This window comes from Ranitomeya variabilis, chromosome 8 (genome assembly GCF_051348905.1).
Source record: "Ranitomeya variabilis isolate aRanVar5 chromosome 8, aRanVar5.hap1, whole genome shotgun sequence".
Classification (NCBI taxonomy): domain Eukaryota; kingdom Metazoa; phylum Chordata; class Amphibia; order Anura; family Dendrobatidae; genus Ranitomeya; species Ranitomeya variabilis.
This window is the reverse complement of record NC_135239.1, coordinates 195,313,191-195,333,075: the sequence shown is the minus strand read 5'-3', so window position 1 is coordinate 195,333,075 and position 19,885 is coordinate 195,313,191. Positions and strand designations below refer to the sequence as shown.

Sequence of the window (19,885 nt, the reverse complement as noted above, 5' to 3'; positions counted from 1 at the left end):
AAGGTGGATCTGTGACATCTATTGTGATTACTGGATCCTGTATTATCAGCTGCGTACAGAGGTGCTACCTTTCACTATAATCCTGCCTCTGCTGATAAGGAGCCTGCTGAAAACTCTTACTGAAAGGATAGGAAGTATTAGTATAAAAAAGCCTCAAAGGTCAGTGTGAAAATTGAAAAATTACTAATTTTGCTTATTTAAAAAGAGACCCAACTTGAAAAAAAAAGATTTTTAAAACATGTAACACAACAATCTGATTTAAACAAGTCATTAGACTCAACGACTTCTCAATCAAAATGCAAAAATATACGAGAAATGAACAAAACTAATAAAAACTTTGATGCATTTTACGCAACAACTTTATTTGAGCCAAAATGCCATTACAATAGAGATTGTCCACGTAGATCCATACATCGTTTACATAGGTGTATAGTAATAACTACATCATTTGTGCTTGTGGTCTGCCAAGAGTACAGCCAGGAGGACGACAAATCAATGCATTAGGTAGTAGATTACGGTCACTAGAATACTCTTGGTAAATGTTAAAAGCTAGTTCAGTCGGTAGGTCCTTAACGCCTAAAATTCATGAATATAGATACATGTATTATAAAATAACATAAACCCCATACACCGGCCACCTATAGCCAGTGGACCTTAATCAATGGACAATATTAAAAAAATGGAATGTTCACGAAAATACATCAGAGACCATAGAAATTCCCCCAGATAGGTGTCTTGAGTTTCTATATATAATAAGATCAGTCACATCAATATCCGATTATAAGAATCAGCAATGACAATGTATTTGATCAACTATAGTCAAAGATTGAAGGGTATGACGTAGGGTAGCAGAACATACACTCACCTTCCAGTATTGCGCCATTACGGGTGTAACACTGACTGTTCTATAATACTGTATAATATTAATAACACTGTGATATTGGACTATTATATCCTTTATATGCTACTTTAACCTCTTTTTAATGCTTAGAATGGCGCAGGGAGCTTTAGCAGGTTCATAATAGTGAGAAGGTAGCAAGTGCAACAAGGAGAAAAGGACCTCCATAGCTTCAAGGTATTCAAAGGGATCGGTACAATCCCGCCTCCATTGTTTCTATCATTGTTGCCCTTGCTACCCAAACACGAGTCAGTAAGACATTGAAGACCAAGCATCAGTAATGATGAGGAAGGTGTTACAATTTTCAAAGACAGAGCTAGGAGGCGAAGATTTAATTGGTTGCCCTATCCCCATGTCAAAAGGTGTCCGTATGTCGAAGAGCAAAATCAGATAAACCTGATCATTTCAAAGGGACTGTCCAACGATTTCATGCATATGTTGGTCTCATGACTCTCCCTTGACCATTGATGTTAGGAAAAAAAAGGGATCGGGCATATTGATTTTAACATATCTGATCCTTTGTTGCCATGCCACCATAAGGGGTGTCCAGGAGCCACTTAGTCTCCTCGTTTAGGACACATGCACTCTTGGTCAAAGGGAGGAAAGTTGGAAAGAATAGCTGTTGGACAAACGATTGTGCATGGGTTTGGGTAGGTAGGGAGGAATAGCCAAGCATTCGGGTAACAAGCGTAAGAGCACCTTTAATACTCTGAACAAGGCAGAGTAGTATGTTGGCACCTGAATTAGCGCCAAGGATCTGGAAAACATGACCCACCAGCTTTCCACCCCAACCGACTCACAAGAATTCTCTCCAATGTATTTTTTGGAACCCTCTGACTCCTAATGGTAAAAATTGGGTGTTTTACTGTCAAACTATTGTCTAAGTCCATAAAATATGTACATCTCGGATTCAGCAAGCCAGCATATCCTAAATATATTCCCTGTAGAGTGAATTACGCCTTAGATTGTAAGAATGTAACACAGTAACGTGGTCCTCATCTCATACTAGCACACAAAGAAGGTCACAACTACTGTACATGTGTTGTAGATGTCAGTACAAGCTACTGATATATTGGTAAGGTACAAGACGTCACTTTTTTTTCTCCAAAAAAATATCATATGAAGATTTGAAAAAAAAAAAATCTAATGGTTACGGAGAGACTTTTTTGTAGGCCCCATACGTGTGGAAACCTTAAGGTTAGAATATGGAGTCCTCTTCATGTAAGAGGTCTCCTTATAATTGTCCTTGGAACACAATAGGTTGGAGCACGTTGAAGTGGTCAAGTGATGGTGGAACCAAAAACTACAACAAGAGATTAACGTTTGCACATTGTTACCATAACGTATGGCTACAGTACAGCATATATACCTCATGTCACTCTAGGTTATATATTACAAAAATACATGTCCGAACCATAGGATCATGCCCGAAACTATGCATTAAACAGAAAAGTAACAGCAAACTAACATACGTCAAGAAAGATGTAGCATGCAGGGTTCGGTTCGAACGATACCATTCTTAGCACAGTGAAATTTGCAATTTTTGCCACATATTAAAACATCCAAGTTTACAAAATGTGCTTACAGATATACACACAAACACAGTAATTTTATACACTAGAGATCTTCACCAGTTCCTAAATGTATCAGGATAGCACGATCCACCTTCTGTGTTTCCTTCAACTCTAGAAGAAACTGTTCGACAGTCTCTCAGGCATACACTGAATCATTCCTAATGAAAGCATTTCTTCTCAAGCTGTCTGTGGTCGTTGGGGTGGAACATGTTTTTCTCCATTCTGTTAAATCTGATTGGCAAAAGATGTTGGGCCTGTTTGGTTGTATCGAGCCTGGTTATAGTTTTGCTGGCCAATTCCACTTGGTTGTCCGAAGTTGGGTTGTTGTCCAAATCCTGCTTGTTGTTGGTTATATGGTGGAGTTGGTCCATAGGTATCTTGGTTGTATCCACCTTGGTTTAATGACTGACTACCAGACTGTTTTTCCATTGGCTCTTGAGGATATCTTTGTCCTGAAGCATGCCAGCCTGTCTCCTTGAAGACAAACCAGATGTTTCCAGCCCACAGAATGAAGTTTAGAAAGCCAAAAACCTAGAGGAAAAAGCAGGAAATGTGTTCTTAATGAATCTCAATAATGAAGACACAATTTGGAAAGTTGTCATTGACACTGTTATGTGAAAATAAAGGGTCTAGCAGGATATACAGTACTGTATATGAACTAGCATTTCCTGATCTCCTATTCCCTTCTCTGGAACTAAGGGACGATGCCAACCCTGAAAAACAAGCCCATAGCAAAATGTCACCTCCACCAAACTCTACAGTGGGCACAATGTAGTCAGCGGGTAACATTCTCCTGGCATTTACTAAAACCAGACTCATCCATCACGCTCCCTATTCTCCTGATACCTCCCCACAAAACCTCTGATCTTTACAAGATCTCCTCTGTTCTGCTCTAGTCTGCTCATCACAAAACTGTCTTCATAATTCTTCAAGTACTTTGGTACTTGCTAGCTCAACCTCAACTCTCTCGAAACCATCAGTTGCAACCTGAAATCCCCCCTCTTTAGGAAAGCCTACAACTTTCAAAACCAAGCTGCCACCACAATGCCATAAAAGCAACTTTTACGCTCACCTACAATCTTCTTCCACCTTATGCGAAGACTGCAAGTCCTCGCGATCAGGGTGCTCACTCCCATGATATCAATCTGTCACTTACTTGCACTGTTTAGTTACTTGTTTTGTACCTGCCATGTATTGTTATATTACATGTCCTGTAAACCCTACTTGTACATTAAGGGCTTTTTAAAATAAGTAATAATGATAATACATGTAAACTGGCCCGAGACCATTACCCCTATCATGGAGATCGTAGCTTAAACTTTTTTGACTCTTAGCTAAGATTCAATCTGCCCTTGCCATGTATCTAAATACCCAGGGAAAATAGACTGTCTTATTGGTAGATCAAGTCACCCTATGCTAATGCACGTGCCCAGCCAGCCCGCCAACTACACACTGGTATATGGGAACCTTGGGTCATATTTTTCAACGGTCTCAATTTCACAGAACTGTGGATCCTGGCAGATTTGGAGATGACCCAGTGTTAAATATTAATTATTAATTATTCTTATTCTCAATTCTGTACTGAACATATTGTCTTTCGCTGACATTACAAAAGCTATTTATGTATATGTAGCTCAGAGTATAAGTTAACACCATATAGAGAGAACACGTGGTTTTGTGGGACATATATATTATGTCTCTAAGGAGGGAGGGGGCTGGTCACGTGGGGGCTGTCACCTCCTGCCTTCACCATCATTCTCCATGGACGTCAGACAAGTCACAGAAGGAATGAACAACTGGTAGCCATGATGACTTCAGACTTCACACAGACAGACGACTTCTATCATTCAGAACTTTGGGAAAGATGTGGAACTAACGCTGATAGGAACAAATGGACAATCTGTTCGTAACTGTTTCACTTATTTTATGTTTTGCTGCAATGTGGTTTTTTTCTGTGGACAATCCAATAAACCACTATATTTTTTATGAGAATATCATGACATTTTTTCTTTAAGAGTAACGTATCTGGTAAAAAGTCCTGATTAAATAAATGTGCAAAATAAACATATTTAACACCCAGGCTGAAAAGGGGCAGAGTTTACGTAAACCTCACCTACGAGATACTCCCTTTGCTTAGTGGCCTTCTTTGATGAGAGTGGGACAGTATGCCATTGACTAATCTTTGATTTGGGAGTATATAGGTAAAATAACGTATGAAATAACGCATGAAAATGATCAATACCAATTTGTGATTGTTTATGGATTACATTTTGCTCCCTGAGTTCTAGAATTGTTGACTAGTGATGAGCGAGTATACTCGTTGCTCGGGTTTCCCAGAGCACGCTTGGGTGGTCTCCGAGTATTTTGTAGTGCTCAGACATTTAGTTTTCGTCGCCTCAGCTGCATGATTTACGGCTGTTAGCCAGGCTAAATACATGTGAGGAATGCCTGTTTGTTAGGGAATTCCCACATGTATTCAGGCTGTCTAGCAGCCACAAATAATGCAGCTGCGGGCGATTAAAACTAAATCTCGGAGCACTACAAATTACTCGGAGACCACCCGAGCATGCTCTGGGAAACCCGAGTAACGAGTATACTCGCTCATCACTATTGTTGACTTGTCTAAGTAGCTTCATACACAATGGTGCTTGATTTTGTGATGTCCTCAGAAATCTCCTTGGTTCCTGCAATAAAACACCCCTACAAGGCCCGGCTCCAGGTTTTCGTAGGCAACGGGAGAAAGAGTCTCAGTGGGCCTCTATAACACATACCACGATTCATGATGCACAGATACGGCAGAGAAATATAGAGATAGTATAATGCCAAAGATTTCACTTACTTCTTACATTACATGAGTGATATGTATTGCAACTTCTACAATAGCTCAGAAACTATCAACTGATATTGCATCATACAGTAGTATGGGCACCACATAGCACTCCATACAGAATAATGAGACCCAATATATTGCTCCATGCAGTATTGTGGACACCACATAGAGCTCCATACAGAATAATGTGCCCCATACATTGCTCCATACAGTATTATGGGCACCACAAAGTGCTCCATACAGATTAATTGACCCTATATAATGCTACATACAGTATAATGAGCTACATACAGTATATTGCTCCATACAGTATAATGAGCCCCATATATTGCTCCATACAGTATATAATAAGACCCATATAATGCTCCATACAGTATAATGAGCCTCATATAATGCTCCAAACAGCATAATTAGACCATATATTGCTCCACACATAATGGGCTACATATAATAATGTTCCAGTATACTATGGGCCCCATATAATGCGCCATACAGTATAGGATGGACCCTATACAGTATAATGAGCCCCATATATTGCTCCATACAGTATAATGAGCCTCATATAATGCTCCATACGGAATAATGAACCTCATATATTGCTCCATGCAGAATGGGCCCCATATAATGCTCCATACAGAATAGGTCACACATAATGCTCCATATATAATGGGCCCCATAAGATGCTCCATATACAATGGGCCCCATATAATGCTCCATATACAATGGGCCCCATATGATGCTCCAGTGTATGATGTGAAGTGAAAATCTGATTCAATTTTAGTTACATTTTATGCAGAAATATTGAACATTCTGATGGGTTCACCAAATTTAAAGAACCATTGTAGGTAAAAGAATATGGCATGATCTTTTTTCTCTTGCTGCATTTAGGACATTGTGAAATACAGAATGCCTTGATAATGGCATCTTGACTCCTCATCTCGACCAGATAATGCTTCGTCTGTTATTTTTCCTCATTTCCAATAACTGATAGAAAAGTGGACTTGACTCCAAACTTTAGGCGTCTGGAGTGTATAAAGACTTATGTCATCGTGGCATGGAGTCAGATTGGCACCGGCATGGAATGGCTCATAAAACCTAAAACCTGGCAGGACCTTACTTTGTTGAGTAAAATCTAAAGTGCGGCCCTAAACTAATGACCCTACAGATGTGTATGAAGGATCATTGTCACTTTTGCTGCCACCATTTCATCTCTCCAAGACATCGCCCCAATAAACTGCAGCATTTATCGGCTTGGTGGCTTCCCGCGGTGACGACGCGCAGTGTCACCTTTCAAGTTAAAATTGAATTTGGTGATAAATGAAGAAGTGAGTGACTTTCTCATATATTATTCATCCCCCTGGTACATCTGTCACACGAGTGGCATTTATATTCAAATTATTGAGTGTCGCAAGAAAATGTAATCTTAAATGCTTTGTAGATTAAATTTCAAGACTGTGTGTGTTCTGGGGGGGATTGTAATTAGGTAACCTTGACATCGTGTGATTTATCGCACCTTAAACAATCTCCTCAGCTTCTGAAGACAACTTCTACATTTTTGGATGAAATACGGCATTGAATCCTTGATTTTTGCACAATAGAGTCAGAGCTCTTGGAGGCGACCATCTGGAGTCGCAGTGATACATGGTCTTTTAGAGGGTTGGTCCTCCAAAAGTGAATTTATCAGCTATCCTGCCATTTTCGAATGATATAACATGACAACTACGGAGCATCATTTATTTTCATTCTCCATTGTTCTATTCCTCTGTTATTACTCCTTGAAATCTATGAATAAAATTAGAATTTTGAGAATTGTGTGCTCTCAGTTGGGGGCGTGTCCCTACACACCCTTGCGGGATCCAATCAGAGCTGCCAGTTTCAGACTGTAGAGGGACACACCCCTTGACACCCAGTTATTGGTTGTCATTTTATAGCAGCTTTTTCTATGCTTCGTTTTCTGGTGTGGATTGCGTTTATGCTTCGTTTTCTGGTGTGGATTGCGTTTATGCTTCGTTTTCTGGTGTGGATTGCGTTTATGCTTCGTTTTCTGGTGTGGATTGGGTTTATGCTTCATTTTCTGGTGTGGATTGGGTTTATGCTTCATTTTCTGGTGTGGATTGCGTTTATGCTTCATTTTCTGGTGTGGATTGCGTTTATGCTTAGTTTTCTGGTATGGATTGCGTTTATGCTTCGTTTTCTGGTGTGGATTGCGTTTATGCTTCGTTTTCTGGTGTGGATTGCGTTTATGCTTCGTTTTCTGGTATGGATTGCGTTTATGCTTCATTTTCTGGTGTGGATTGGGTTTATGCTTCATTTTCTGGTGTGGATTGCGTTTATGCTTCGTTTTCTGGTGTGGATTGAGTTTATGCTTCGTTTTCTGGTGTGGATTGCGTTTATGCTTCGTTTTCTGGTGTGGATTGAGTTTATGCTTCACTTTCTGGTGTGGATTGCGTTTATGCTTCACTTTCTGGTGTGGATTGCATTTATGCTTCATTTTCTGGTGTGGATTGCGTTTATGCTTCGCTTTCTGGTGTGGATTGCGTTTATGCTTCGTTTTCTGGTGTGGATTGCGTTTATGCTTTGTTTTCTGGTGTGGATTGAGTTTATGCTTCATTTTCTGGTGTGGATTGCGTTTATGCTTCATTTTCTGGTGTGGATTGCGCTTATGCTTCGTTTTCTGGTGTGGATTGCGTTTATGCTTCGTTTTCTGGTGTGGATTGCATTTATGCTTCGTTTTCTGGTGTGGATTGAGTTTATGCTTCATTTTCTGGTGTGGATTGCGTTTATGCTTCATTTTCTGGTGTGGATTGCGTTTATGCTTCATTTTCTGGTGTGGATTGGGTTTATGCTTCGTTTTCTGCTGTGGATTGCGTTTATGCTTCGTTTTCTGGTGTGGATTGCGTTTATGCTTCGTTTTCTGGTGTGGATTGCGTTTATGCTTCGTTTTCTGGTATGGATTGCGTTTATGCTTCATTTTCTGGTGTGGATTGGGTTTATGCTTCATTTTCTGGTGTGGATTGCGTTTATGCTTCGTTTTCTGGTGTGGATTGAGTTTATGCTTCATTTTCTGGTGTGGATTGCGTTTATGCTTCGTTTTCTGGTGTGGATTGAGTTTATGCTTCATTTTCTGGTGTGGATTGCGTTTATGCTTCACTTTCTGGTGTGGATTGCGTTTATGCTTCATTTTCTAGTGTGGATTGCGTTTATGCTTCGCTTTCTGGTGTGGATTGCGTTTATGCTTCGTTTTCTGGTGTGGATTGCGTTTATGCTTTGTTTTCTGGTGTGGATTGAGTTTATGCTTCATTTTCTGGTGTGGATTGCGTTTATGCTTCATTTTCTGGTGTGGATTGCGCTTATGCTTCGTTTTCTGGTGTGGATTGCGTTTATGCTTCGTTTTCTGGTGTGGATTGCATTTATGCTTTGTTTTCTGGTGTGGATTGAGTTTATGCTTCATTTTCTGGTGTGGATTGCGTTTATGCTTCATTTTCTGGTGTGGATTGCGTTTATGCTTCATTTTCTGGTGTGGATTGGGTTTATGCTTCGTTTTCTGCTGTGGATTGCGTTTATGCTTCGTTTTCTGGTGGGGATTGCGTTTATGCTTCGTTTTCTGGTGTGGATTGCGTTTATGCTTCGTTTTCTGTTGTGGATTGCGCTTATGCTTCGTTTTATGGTGTGGATTGCGTTTATGCTTAGTTTTCTGGTGTGGATTGCGTTTATGCTTCGTTTTCTGGTGTGGATTGAGTTTATGCTTTATTTTCTGGTGTGGATTGCGTTTATGCTTCATTTTCTGGTGTGGATTGCGTTTATGCTTAGTTTTCTGGTGTGGATTGCGTTTATGCTTCATTTTCTGCTGTGGATTGCATTTATGCTTCGTCTACAGTACATGTTTAATAAAGTTAGTTTTATTCAACAAAATTGCTGCAAAAACACTGTAAAAATGTTGCATTTTTTTTTCAGTATTTTTCACTTCCTCATTGCTTTCTACCTGCAAAAAAACAGTTGAAAAAATGCTGACATGCTGCAGATTTAAAAAAAAAAAAATGGGGGCAACATCTACCTCCAAGGCAGGTGAAATGTTTCATAATGAGGGGCTTTTGGGCTGTAAGGAGCCCATATACTGTTTTTGCACAGGGGTCCTTTTCCATAAGTGTCCACCAGTGGTTATGACCCTGCCCCTGAAGACCCCAAAACTACACATATTTTGGGTGGAACTTTGTACTATTAAAATATAAATAGAAAATAAAACCCAGACTCTGTCTTTTTTTGTATCTGTCACTAATTGTACCTAACAAAAATTAAAAGTACTAATAAAAATAGGGATAAAAAAGTTTAATGTCTGTCAAAAAAGTGAAAAAAATTATTTGAGTAACCGAATGAAAGAAAAACTTTGCAACAAATATATCAACATTAATGCACTATGACATAGCGGCCGTGCAGGATGGGATAAGCAGTGTTTATGTGACAGCGCTCATCTCCGTAGAATCATCGGGTTCTATCATCAGAATGAATTGTTTAAGCTGTAACTGTCATTTCAGGAGAACTTGCAGCAGAATGTCTGTGATGGCCTCTAGCTCCTCCTCCTCCATAGAATCTCATAAGCACCAACTGACCATCTATCATCTCCTATCTCAGTAATCTTCATTCAAGACATACTTTACACATAAAATATAAGTGAATGATCAGTCCCAGGAAGAGAAAAAAAAAACAGATTTCTCAGATAACATATCTTATTTTTATGTGTACTATTGATTTATGAAAAAAAAGGGGAATCTGTCAGCAGGTGTATGCTTTATAATCTGATGTAGAGGCTGAGACCCCGATTCCAGTGATGTGTCACTTTCTAGGTTGTGCTTTTTTCCAATAAAAGCAGTGTTTTATCAGCAGGAGATTATCACTACAGGACTAGGTGTCTTGTGGATTCTGGTTCAACCGCGCCCCCAGCACTTACTGGAAGCTTTCTGTGTACAATGACCGAAAGCGGCCAATCAGCGGTGTTGTGGGCGGGGCTATACACAGCTCAGCATTCCAAGCTATGCTAGATCCGCAACAGAGAAAACTGCGATTGTATCAAAACCGCTGCACCCAGTAAACTAAGTGATACATCGCTGGAATCAGGGTCTCATACTGCTGTCGGATTCCCTTTAAATCAACAGTTACTTTAAAACCTATTAGCCAGGTCAATGCAAAATTTCCATTGTCATAAATTATGTGACTATTAAGGCTGTGTATTTTATGTTTTGTGTCAATTTATTTGAATCTGAAGTATTGTAATATTTTCCCCAAATGCTGGATTCTTTTGAGGACCACAAAACTTGACCCCTGGGACCAACTTTATCTTACTTGACCTTTAAAGTTATAATATCTGTATCCACCGCTCCCGGGGTCTCTGGGAGAATTTCTACATTGATGGGTTCCAGATACGAAGCCCGCAGCATCCTCCCCAGTCCGTCCATCATGCGCGACCAACTTACCACTGATGTATTCAGACTTGACATGACAGGACTGCGCAGCGCCATGCACTTGTTGGAGGGCTGTTTACAAGCCGAAATCAGCAACAGAACTTCATCGGGGTCTGTCGCCACCTTAACATCGGAAAGTCCTTTAGCCCAGGCAGACGAGCTGACGAGCCACATGAATGAGAAAACCACAGTAACAATGAAATCCTGGGGAAAACATAAAAACAAAGTAATAGACAATCAAAATGATAAAAAATATTTTACGGTATCAATGGCTACTGTCTTATATCACTTAGGATCCTAATGATTATCATGGATTTCCAATGTATCTGTAATAAATTTACGGGAAAAAATCCAGTCCATAACCCTGGTCTACACAATTTTTTTGAGGAGTCATTTTGAAAAATTTTTGAAGACTCTTGAAAAATTGCTCCAAAACACACTTGAAAGACTCTTGATTCCTTCTGTAAAAACCCCTTTGCTGTCCATAAGTTCATTCTTTTGGGAGCTTTTTTTCTGCTTCACGTTTTGTAAAAAGCTAGGAGGGAGAAAAAAAAGTGCACGTCACTCCTCCGAAGCGGCTCCTGATGAAATCTGCTCCAAACTACTCACTGTCTAATCAAAATGCTGCAAAAAAACCATTGCAAAACTCTTCAAAACTCTTCAAAACTGATTAAGGAAACAAAAAAGTGTCCAAAAACTCCCCAAGGAAAGAACGTTTCAGATAGCATTGAGACCCATTTACATTTTTCACTCCTTGTTTCATTGCAGTCATTTGGTAAATTCAAAAGAGATCTTTTTATTTTCATTAACCCCTGGAGCTTTTTCGCGTTCTCGTTTTTCGCTCCCCTTCTTCCCAGAGCCATAACTTTTTTATTTTTCTGTCAATATGGCCATGTGAGGGCTTGTTTTTTGCAGGACGAGTTTTACCAGTTTTGAACGACATCATTGGTTTTACCATGTTATATACTAGAAATTGGGAAAAAAAATTCCAAGTGTGGTGAAATTGCAAAAAAAGTGCAACCCCACGCTAGTTTTTTGTTTGGCTTTTTTACTAGGATCAGTAAATGCTAAAACTGACTGGCCATTATGATTCTCCAGGTCATTACGAGTTCATAGACACCAAACATGTCTATATTCTTTTTTATCTAAGTGGTGATAAATATGCACAATATTCCGCTGACCTTTTTAATAATACCATTTTGGTGCAGATATGTTCTTTTGAGCACCTGTTACTGCATTTTAATGCAATGTTGCGGCAACAAAAAAACCCATAATTTTGGCGCTTTTACTTTTTTTCTCGCTATGCCATTTAGCGATCAGGTTGATCCTTTATTTTATTGCTAGAACGGGCGATTCTGAACGCGGCAATACCAAATATGTGTAGGTTTGATTTTATTTTTATTGTCTAGGGAGGGGGGGGGTGTGATTTGAACTTTTATATATTTTTTATTTTTTTAATAATTTTAAAAACTTAGTTTTTTCACTTTTGGCATGCTTCAATAGTTTCCATAGGAGACTATAAGATGCCACAACCCGATCAGCTCTGCTACATAGAGGCGATGTTCAGATCGCCTCTATATAGCAGAATTGCTCCCTTGCTATGAGCACCCATCACAGGGTGACGCTCACAGCAAGCCGGCAGTGACAACAATAGAGGTCTCCAGGAGACCTCAGGTTGTCATGCTAACAGACTGGTGACCCCCGATCAAGTGACAGGGGTCATCGGTGTGTGTATTTCCGGCCCTAAGCTGGAAGCGCAATATAAATGCTGCTATCAGGGTTTGACAGTGGCATTTAACTGGTTAATAGCCACGGGTGGATCGCGATTCCACCCGTTTCTATTGCGGGCACATGTCAGCTGTTCAAAACAGCTGACATGTCCCCTGAAAGATGTGGGCTCACCACCGGAGCCCACATCAAAGGGAGAGAGTCAGACATCTGCGTAAGGCCGGAGACACACTGCTGCGAGATACGGCCGAGTCTCGCTGGTTAAAAGCAAGCTGTGGCACCGGCACTCCGGAGCGGAGCGTGCGGCTCCATGTATTGCTATGCAGCTGCATGCTCCGCTCCGGAGTGCAGGTGCCACAGCTTGCTTTTAACCAGCGAGACTCGGCCTTATCTCGCAGCAGTGTGTCTCCGGCCTTAATGTACAACTGATGTCGGTGGGTTAATGTACGCTCTGCACCCATCTTGACTGAAAAAAAAAAACAGAAATGTAGAAATTTTTGCAAATTTATTAAAAAAGAAAAACTGAAATCTCACATGGTCATAAGTATTCAGCCCCTTTGCTCAGTATTGAGGAGAAGCACCTTTTGAGCTCGTACAGCCATGAGTCTTCTTGGAAATGATGCAACAAGTTTTTCACCCCTGGATTTGGGGATCCTCGGCCATTCTTCCTTGCAGATCCTCTCCAGTTCCGTCAGGTTGGATGGTGAACTTTGGTGGACGCCATTTTCAGGTCTCTCCAGAGATGCTCTATTGGGTTTAGGTCAGGGCTCTGGCTGGGACAGTCAAGAATGGTCACGGAGTTGTTCTGAAGCCACTTCTTTGTTATTTTAGCTGTGTGCTTAGGGTCATTATCTTTGTTGGAAGGTGAACCTTCGGCCAAGTCTGAGGTCCAGAGCACTCTGGAAGAGTTTTTCATCCAGGATATCTCTGTACTTGGCCGCATTCATGTTTCCTTCAATGACAACCAGTCGCCCTGTCCCTGCAGCTGAAAAACACCCCCATAGCATGATGCTGCCACCACCATGTTTCACTGTTGGGATTGTATTGGGCAGGTGATGAACAGTGCCGGGTTTTCTCCACACATACCGCTTAGAATTATTGCCAAAAAGATCTATCTTCGTCTCATCAGACCAGAGAATCTTATTTCTCATAGTCTGGGAGTCCTTCATGTGTTTTTTTAGCAAACTCTATGCGGCTTTCATATGTCTTGCACTGAGGAGAGGCTTCTGTCGGGCCGCTCTGCCATAAAGGCCTGACTGGTGGAGGGCTGCAGTGATAGTTGACTTTGTGGAACTTTCTCCCATCTCCCTACTGCATCTCTGGAGCTCAGCCACAATGATCTTGGGGTTCTTCTTTACCTCTCTCACCAAGGCTCTTCTCCCATGATAGCTCAGTTTGGCTGGACGGCCAGGTCTAGGAAGGCTTCTCGTGGTCCCAAACTTCTTCCATTTAAGGATTATGGAGGCCACTGTGCTCTTAGGAACTTTGAGTACTGCAAAACTTCTGTTGTAACCTTGGTCAGATCTGTGCCTTGCCACAATTTGTCTCTGAGCTTCTTGGCCGGTTCCTTTGACCTCATGATTCTCATTTGGTCTGACATGCACTGTGAGCTGTGAGGTCTTATATAGACAGGTGTGCGCCTTTCCAAATCAAGTCCTATCAGTTTAATTACACACAGCTGGACTCCAATGAAGGAGTAGAACCATCTCAAGGAGGATCACAAGGAAATTGGACAGCATGTGACTTAAATATGATTGTCTGAGCAAAGGGTCTGAATACTTATGACCATGTGATATTTCAGTTTTTCTTTTTTATTAAATTTGCAAAAATTTCTACATTTCTGTTTTTTTCAGTCAAGATGGGGTGCAGGGTGTACATTAATGAGGACTTTTTTAAATTTACCAAATGGCTGCAATGAAACAAAGAGTGAAAAATTTAAAGGGGTCTGAATACTTTCCGTACCCACTATACATTCCTTAACATGACTTTTGGGGAATCCTATAATCCAGGCGGACATAAGATTACAGTATGCCTCCTGCTGTATAGACTCTAATTGCCTACCCCAGATATATGCCAGTTGTGCCTGCTCTGTGTAGACGTTGGAGCAGCAGGACTGCAGGCAGATTTCAGCTCTCGAGCCTGTGAAATTGTGTATAGAGGTACCGTCACATTAAGCGACGCTGCAGCGATAGCGACAACGATGCCGATCGCTGCAGCGTCGCTGTTTGGTCGCTGGAGAGCTGTCACACAGACCGCTCTCCAGCGACCAACGATGCCGAGGTCCCCGGGTAACCAGGGTAAACATCGGGTTACTAAGCGCAGGGCCGCGCTTAGTAACCCGATGTTTACCCTGGTTACCATCGTAAAAGTAAAAATAACAAACAGTACATGCTCACCTGCGCGTCCCCCGGCGTCCGCTTCCCTGCACTGTGTGAGCGCCGGCCCTAACAGCAGAGCGGTGACGTCACCGCTGTGCTTTTACTTTCACTTTAGGGCCGGCGCTCAGTCAGTGCAGGAAGCGGACGCCGGGGGACGCGCAGGTGAGTATGTACTGTTTGTTATTTTTACTTTTACGCTGGTAACCAGGGTAAACATCGGGTTACTAAGCGCGGCCCTGCGCTTAGTAACCCGATATTTACCCTGGTTACCAGCGTAAAACATCGCTGGCATCGTTGCTTTTGGTGTCAAACCTGACGATAAACGCCAGTCTGACGACCAAATAAAGTTCTGAACTTTATTCAACGACCAGCGACATCACAGCAGGATCCTGATCGCTGCTGCGTGTCAAACACAACGATATCGCTATCCAGGACGCTGCAACGTCACGGATCGCTAGCGATATCGTTTAGTGTGAAGGTACCTTATTAGTTTGGAGTATAAATACTACTATCTGTAACATAGGCTTATCCTGCTGCTGTTAGGACATGCTGGGAGCTGTAGTCTTGCAGCAGCTGGAGAGCTCACAGATTAACACATGTGGAGGATTTGCCAACTAGTCAGCCTCCTCCATGTGCTGACGTACTGCACCATCTGAACACATGCAAAGCAACTTGGTGTAATGATGTTATGTGAAGCCTCTGGCACTCTGCAAGCTTCAATGATAAATGGCTTCTGCTGTCCTCCTGTTGTGAGTGATGTTCATATAGAAATCATTATCTGCACACAAGGGTTTCCCAGTTGCCTTCCTGTCACAGCTGGGGAGCAGCGAAGAGATGGAGAATTGCTATTCTTAGGAACATCTGAAGTCATTATAAGAATACATAAGAGCACAGGACACTACTCAAAATGTGCGAGGCAAATAATTACCTAGCACTGAAATGTATTGATCTATGTAGAAATGAATTTCAGGAGCTGCACTCACTATTCTGCTGGTGCAGTCACTGTGTACATACATTACATTACTGATCCTGAGTTACATCCTGTATTATACTCCAGAGCTGTACTCACTATTCTGCTGGTGCAGTCACTGTGTACATACATTACATTACTGATCCTGAGTTACATCCTATATTATACTCCAGAGCTGCACTCACTATTCTGCTGGTGCAGTCACTGTGTACATACATTACATTACTGATCCTGAGTTACATCCTGTATTATACCCCAGAGCTGCACTCACTATTCTGCTGGTGCAGTAACTGTGTACATACATTACATTACTGATCCTGAGTTACCTCCTGTATTATACTCCAGAGCTGCACTCACTATTCTGCTGGTGCAGTCACTGTGTACATACATTACATTACTGATCCTGATTTACCTCCTGTATTATACTCCAGAGCTGCACTCACTATTCTGCTGGTGCAGTCACTGTGTACATACATTACATTACTGATCCTGAGTTACGTTACATCCTGTATTATACTCCAGAGCTGCACTCACTATTCTGCTGGTGCAGTCACTGTGTACATACATTACATTACTGATCCTGAGTTACATCCTGTATTATTCTCCAGAGCTGAACTCAATATTCTGCTGGTGCAATCACTGTGTACATACATTACATTACTGATCCTGAGTTACATCCTATATTATACTCCAGAGCTGCACTCACTATTCTGCTGGTGCAGTCACTGTGTACATACATTACATTACTGATCCTGAGTTACATCCTGTATTATACCCCAGAGCTGCACTCACTATTCTGCTGGTGCAGTAACTGTGTACATACATTACATTACTGATCCTGAGTTACCTCCTGTATTATACTCCAGAGCTGCACTCACTATTCTGCTGGTGCAGTCACTGTGTACATACATTACATTACTGATCCTGATTTACCTCCTGTATTATACTCCAGAGCTGCACTCACTATTCTGCTGGTGCAGTCACTGTGTACATACATTACATTACTGATCCTGAGCTACATCCTGTATTATACTCCAGAGCTGCACTCACTATTCTGCTGGTGCAGTCACTGTGTACATACATTACATTACTGATCCTGAGTTACGTTACATCCTGTATTATACTCCAGAGCTGCACTCACTATTCTGCTGGTGCAGTCACTGTGTACATACATTACATTACTGATCCTGAGTTACGTTACATCCTGTATTATACTCCAGAGCTGCACTCACTATTCTGCTGGTGCAGTCACTGTGTACATACATTACATTACTGATCCTGAGTTACCTCCTGTATTATACTCCAGAGCTGCACTCAATATTCTGCTGGTGCAATCACTGTGTACATACATTACATTACTGATCCTGAGTTACATCCTGTATTATACTCCAGAGCTGCACTCACTATTCTGCTGGTGCAGTCACTGTGTACATACATTACATTACTGATCCTGAGTTACATCTTGTATTATACCTCAGAGCTACACTCACTATTCTGCTGGTGCAGTCACTGTGTACATACATTACATTACTGATCCTGAGTTACCTCCTGTATTATACTCCAGAGCTGCACTCACTATTCTGCTGGTGCAGTCACTGTGTACATACATTACATTACTGATTCTGAGTTACATCCTGTATTATACTCCACAGCTGCATTCTCACCTCTTCAGGGTTAAGAGATTAATTCTCCCTGCACTTTTTACTAGCTAATTCTGCTGATTACTTTTTTGGGGACAGAAGAATTAAGCCTTCACTCCACATAATGTATAGTAAGTCGTTAGAGGCGTTTCTGGATATTTCCAACAAAGGCCAGCATTACTTATGAATGCAGCTCTGGAGTATAATACAAGCTGTATCTCTAGATGATAAGTTTGGTAAAATGTTTAGAGTCACTTAGCTTTTTATGTATCTTTCAGTACATTCTATAGATGGGATTCAATGGCAGACGTACATGGACTCTACAGTGGGCGGACTGGTAACATAAACCCTCTGAATTACCGCGTTGTCTCCTCGGAATCTATCAATTCATCAACTTGACCAATTAAATATTTATGCAGATGAGCAGGTAGTTCCCACCATTTACAGATTATTTAATTACAGTGCCGGGCGTCCTACAACCCACTGAGTGAAATCGGACCCTGCGGGCAGTGGCGAGAGGACGCCGGGAATGAATTCTGTTCCATCCTGGCTCAGATAAGGCGGCCATCTAAGTTTGCTGTTTTCTGTAGATACCGTTCCTTCCTCTTATATAACCGTTTGGAATGCGACGGTAACCTTTAATAACAAATAATACTATATGCTTTTATTTTGCATTGTATTTTTATGCTTTTTTTTTAATATTTCATGTGTTCTGCAAATGCGAGAAGATAAAGCAAAATTCAAATGTCACCAACTAACAGAGTATAAAAACGTTCCCCTGTCCTAAAAGCAATCACCGGATAAGTCTGAATTGTGGTTTTGTGTCCACTCCTGCTATTCTACAGAACTGCTAATCGCTCGTTTGTCCTTTATCGCATCTTTTATACTGACATTAAAATCATTTTTTGTGCTGCTCCTAATTGAAACTTGGGAGAAACTGAATGACCGCATGGAAGATTGAGTTTTTATTAAAATCTTCCAATAAGGGTAGGCTTACTGGAGTGTATACAATATTGTGCAGAATTTCATCCAGGAAATTCAGATGATATTTTTTCTCACTTGTCATTATTATTAATCATTTACAGAACCATTTACAATATCCTGTGTTATAGAATTGTAATGTATTCATAAAGGATGGATTCTATTCTGTGGCTCTGTATGGCATCCAATTTTTTTCACGCACCCTTGGGTGAGTCTCATTCGATTTATAGAAGAAACTAATGAATGCTGACATTTTTTTCACAAGCCGATTTGGTCACTCATCTGCACTGCCCTATTGAATAAAATAGGTGGGACCGAAAATATGGTCGTGTGACCGAGTCCCTATAGTAACATATGAATGCAAATTACGAAGAACCCTTTGACTTGCTACATCATTGTTCGTCGCTCTTTATGGATATTTTATCTGTCCGTGTAAGGAGACTCTGACCTCTTTGGGAACCGATAAGGATAATATGTTTCCCTGAGCTGTAACATTCAGAAGGCATCAGGCTCGGACTGCCCCACAGGAGAACAGGAGAATCTTCCGGTGGGCCGCTGTGCAGGAATTGGCCACCACCCACTTACAGTATATGAGTAGCACTTGGCATAATACACTTGGTTCACCATATACAAGCAAAGGAAACATCTTATTGATTTACCAGTTATTGATATTATTTTTTGTTATTGCCCCATTTCTTTCATCACGCTTTACATGTGAAAAGGGGTATACAGAGCAAAGAGCAAGTACAATAATCTTAAACAAAACGAGTCACCGACTGGTACAGGAAGAGAGAAGACCCTGCCCGCGAGGGCTCACAGTCTACGGAGTAGGGGTGAGGATACAGTAGGTGAGGGTAGAGCTGGTCATATGGTGGAACGATGGTTACTGTAGATTGTAGGCTTGTCGGAAGAGGATGGTCTTCAGGTTCCTTTTGAAGGTTTCCATGGTAGGTGAGAGTCTGATATGTTGGGTAGAGACTCACAGAGTAGAGGGGATACATGGGAGAAATCTTGTATGTGATTGTGGGAAGAAGAGATAAGAGGAGAGTAGAGAAGGAGATCTTGTGAGGATCGGAGGTTGCGTGTAGGAAAGTACCGGGAGACGAGGTCACAGATGTATGGAGGAGACAGGTTGTGGATGGCTTTGTACGTCATGGTTAGGCATTTGAACTTGAGTCTCTGGGCAATGAGGAGCCAGTAAAGGGATTGACAGAGAGGAGAGGCCGGGGAATAGTGGGGGGACAGGTGGATTAGTCGGGCAGTAGAGTTTAGGATAGATTAGAGGGGCGTGAGAGTGTTCGAGGGGAGGCCACAGAGCAGGAGGTTGCAGTAGTCGAGGCGGGAGATGATGAGGGCATGCACTTGTGTTTTTGCAGATTCTTGGTTGAGGAATGTGCGGATCCGGGAGATATTCAACCCAGTTTATTTCT

General features: G+C 41.4%; 1 protein-coding gene across 2 annotated transcripts in view; it reads right to left on the bottom strand.

The window, feature by feature from the left end:
- Positions 1–336: 336 nt before the first annotated feature.
- Positions 337–19,885, bottom strand: part of SYNPR (synaptoporin) — a 187,270-nt gene continuing 167,721 nt past the window's right edge. For both annotated transcript variants that reach the window (XM_077275882.1, XM_077275883.1), the window contains 2 exons: positions 10,771–10,962; positions 337–3,003 (listed from right to left, as the gene is read on the bottom strand). In XM_077275882.1, the coding sequence (XP_077131997.1) occupies positions 2,698–3,003; positions 10,771–10,962 (498 nt within the window). In that variant the 3' untranslated portion in view covers positions 337–2,697. The remainder of the gene's footprint in view (positions 3,004–10,770; positions 10,963–19,885) is intronic.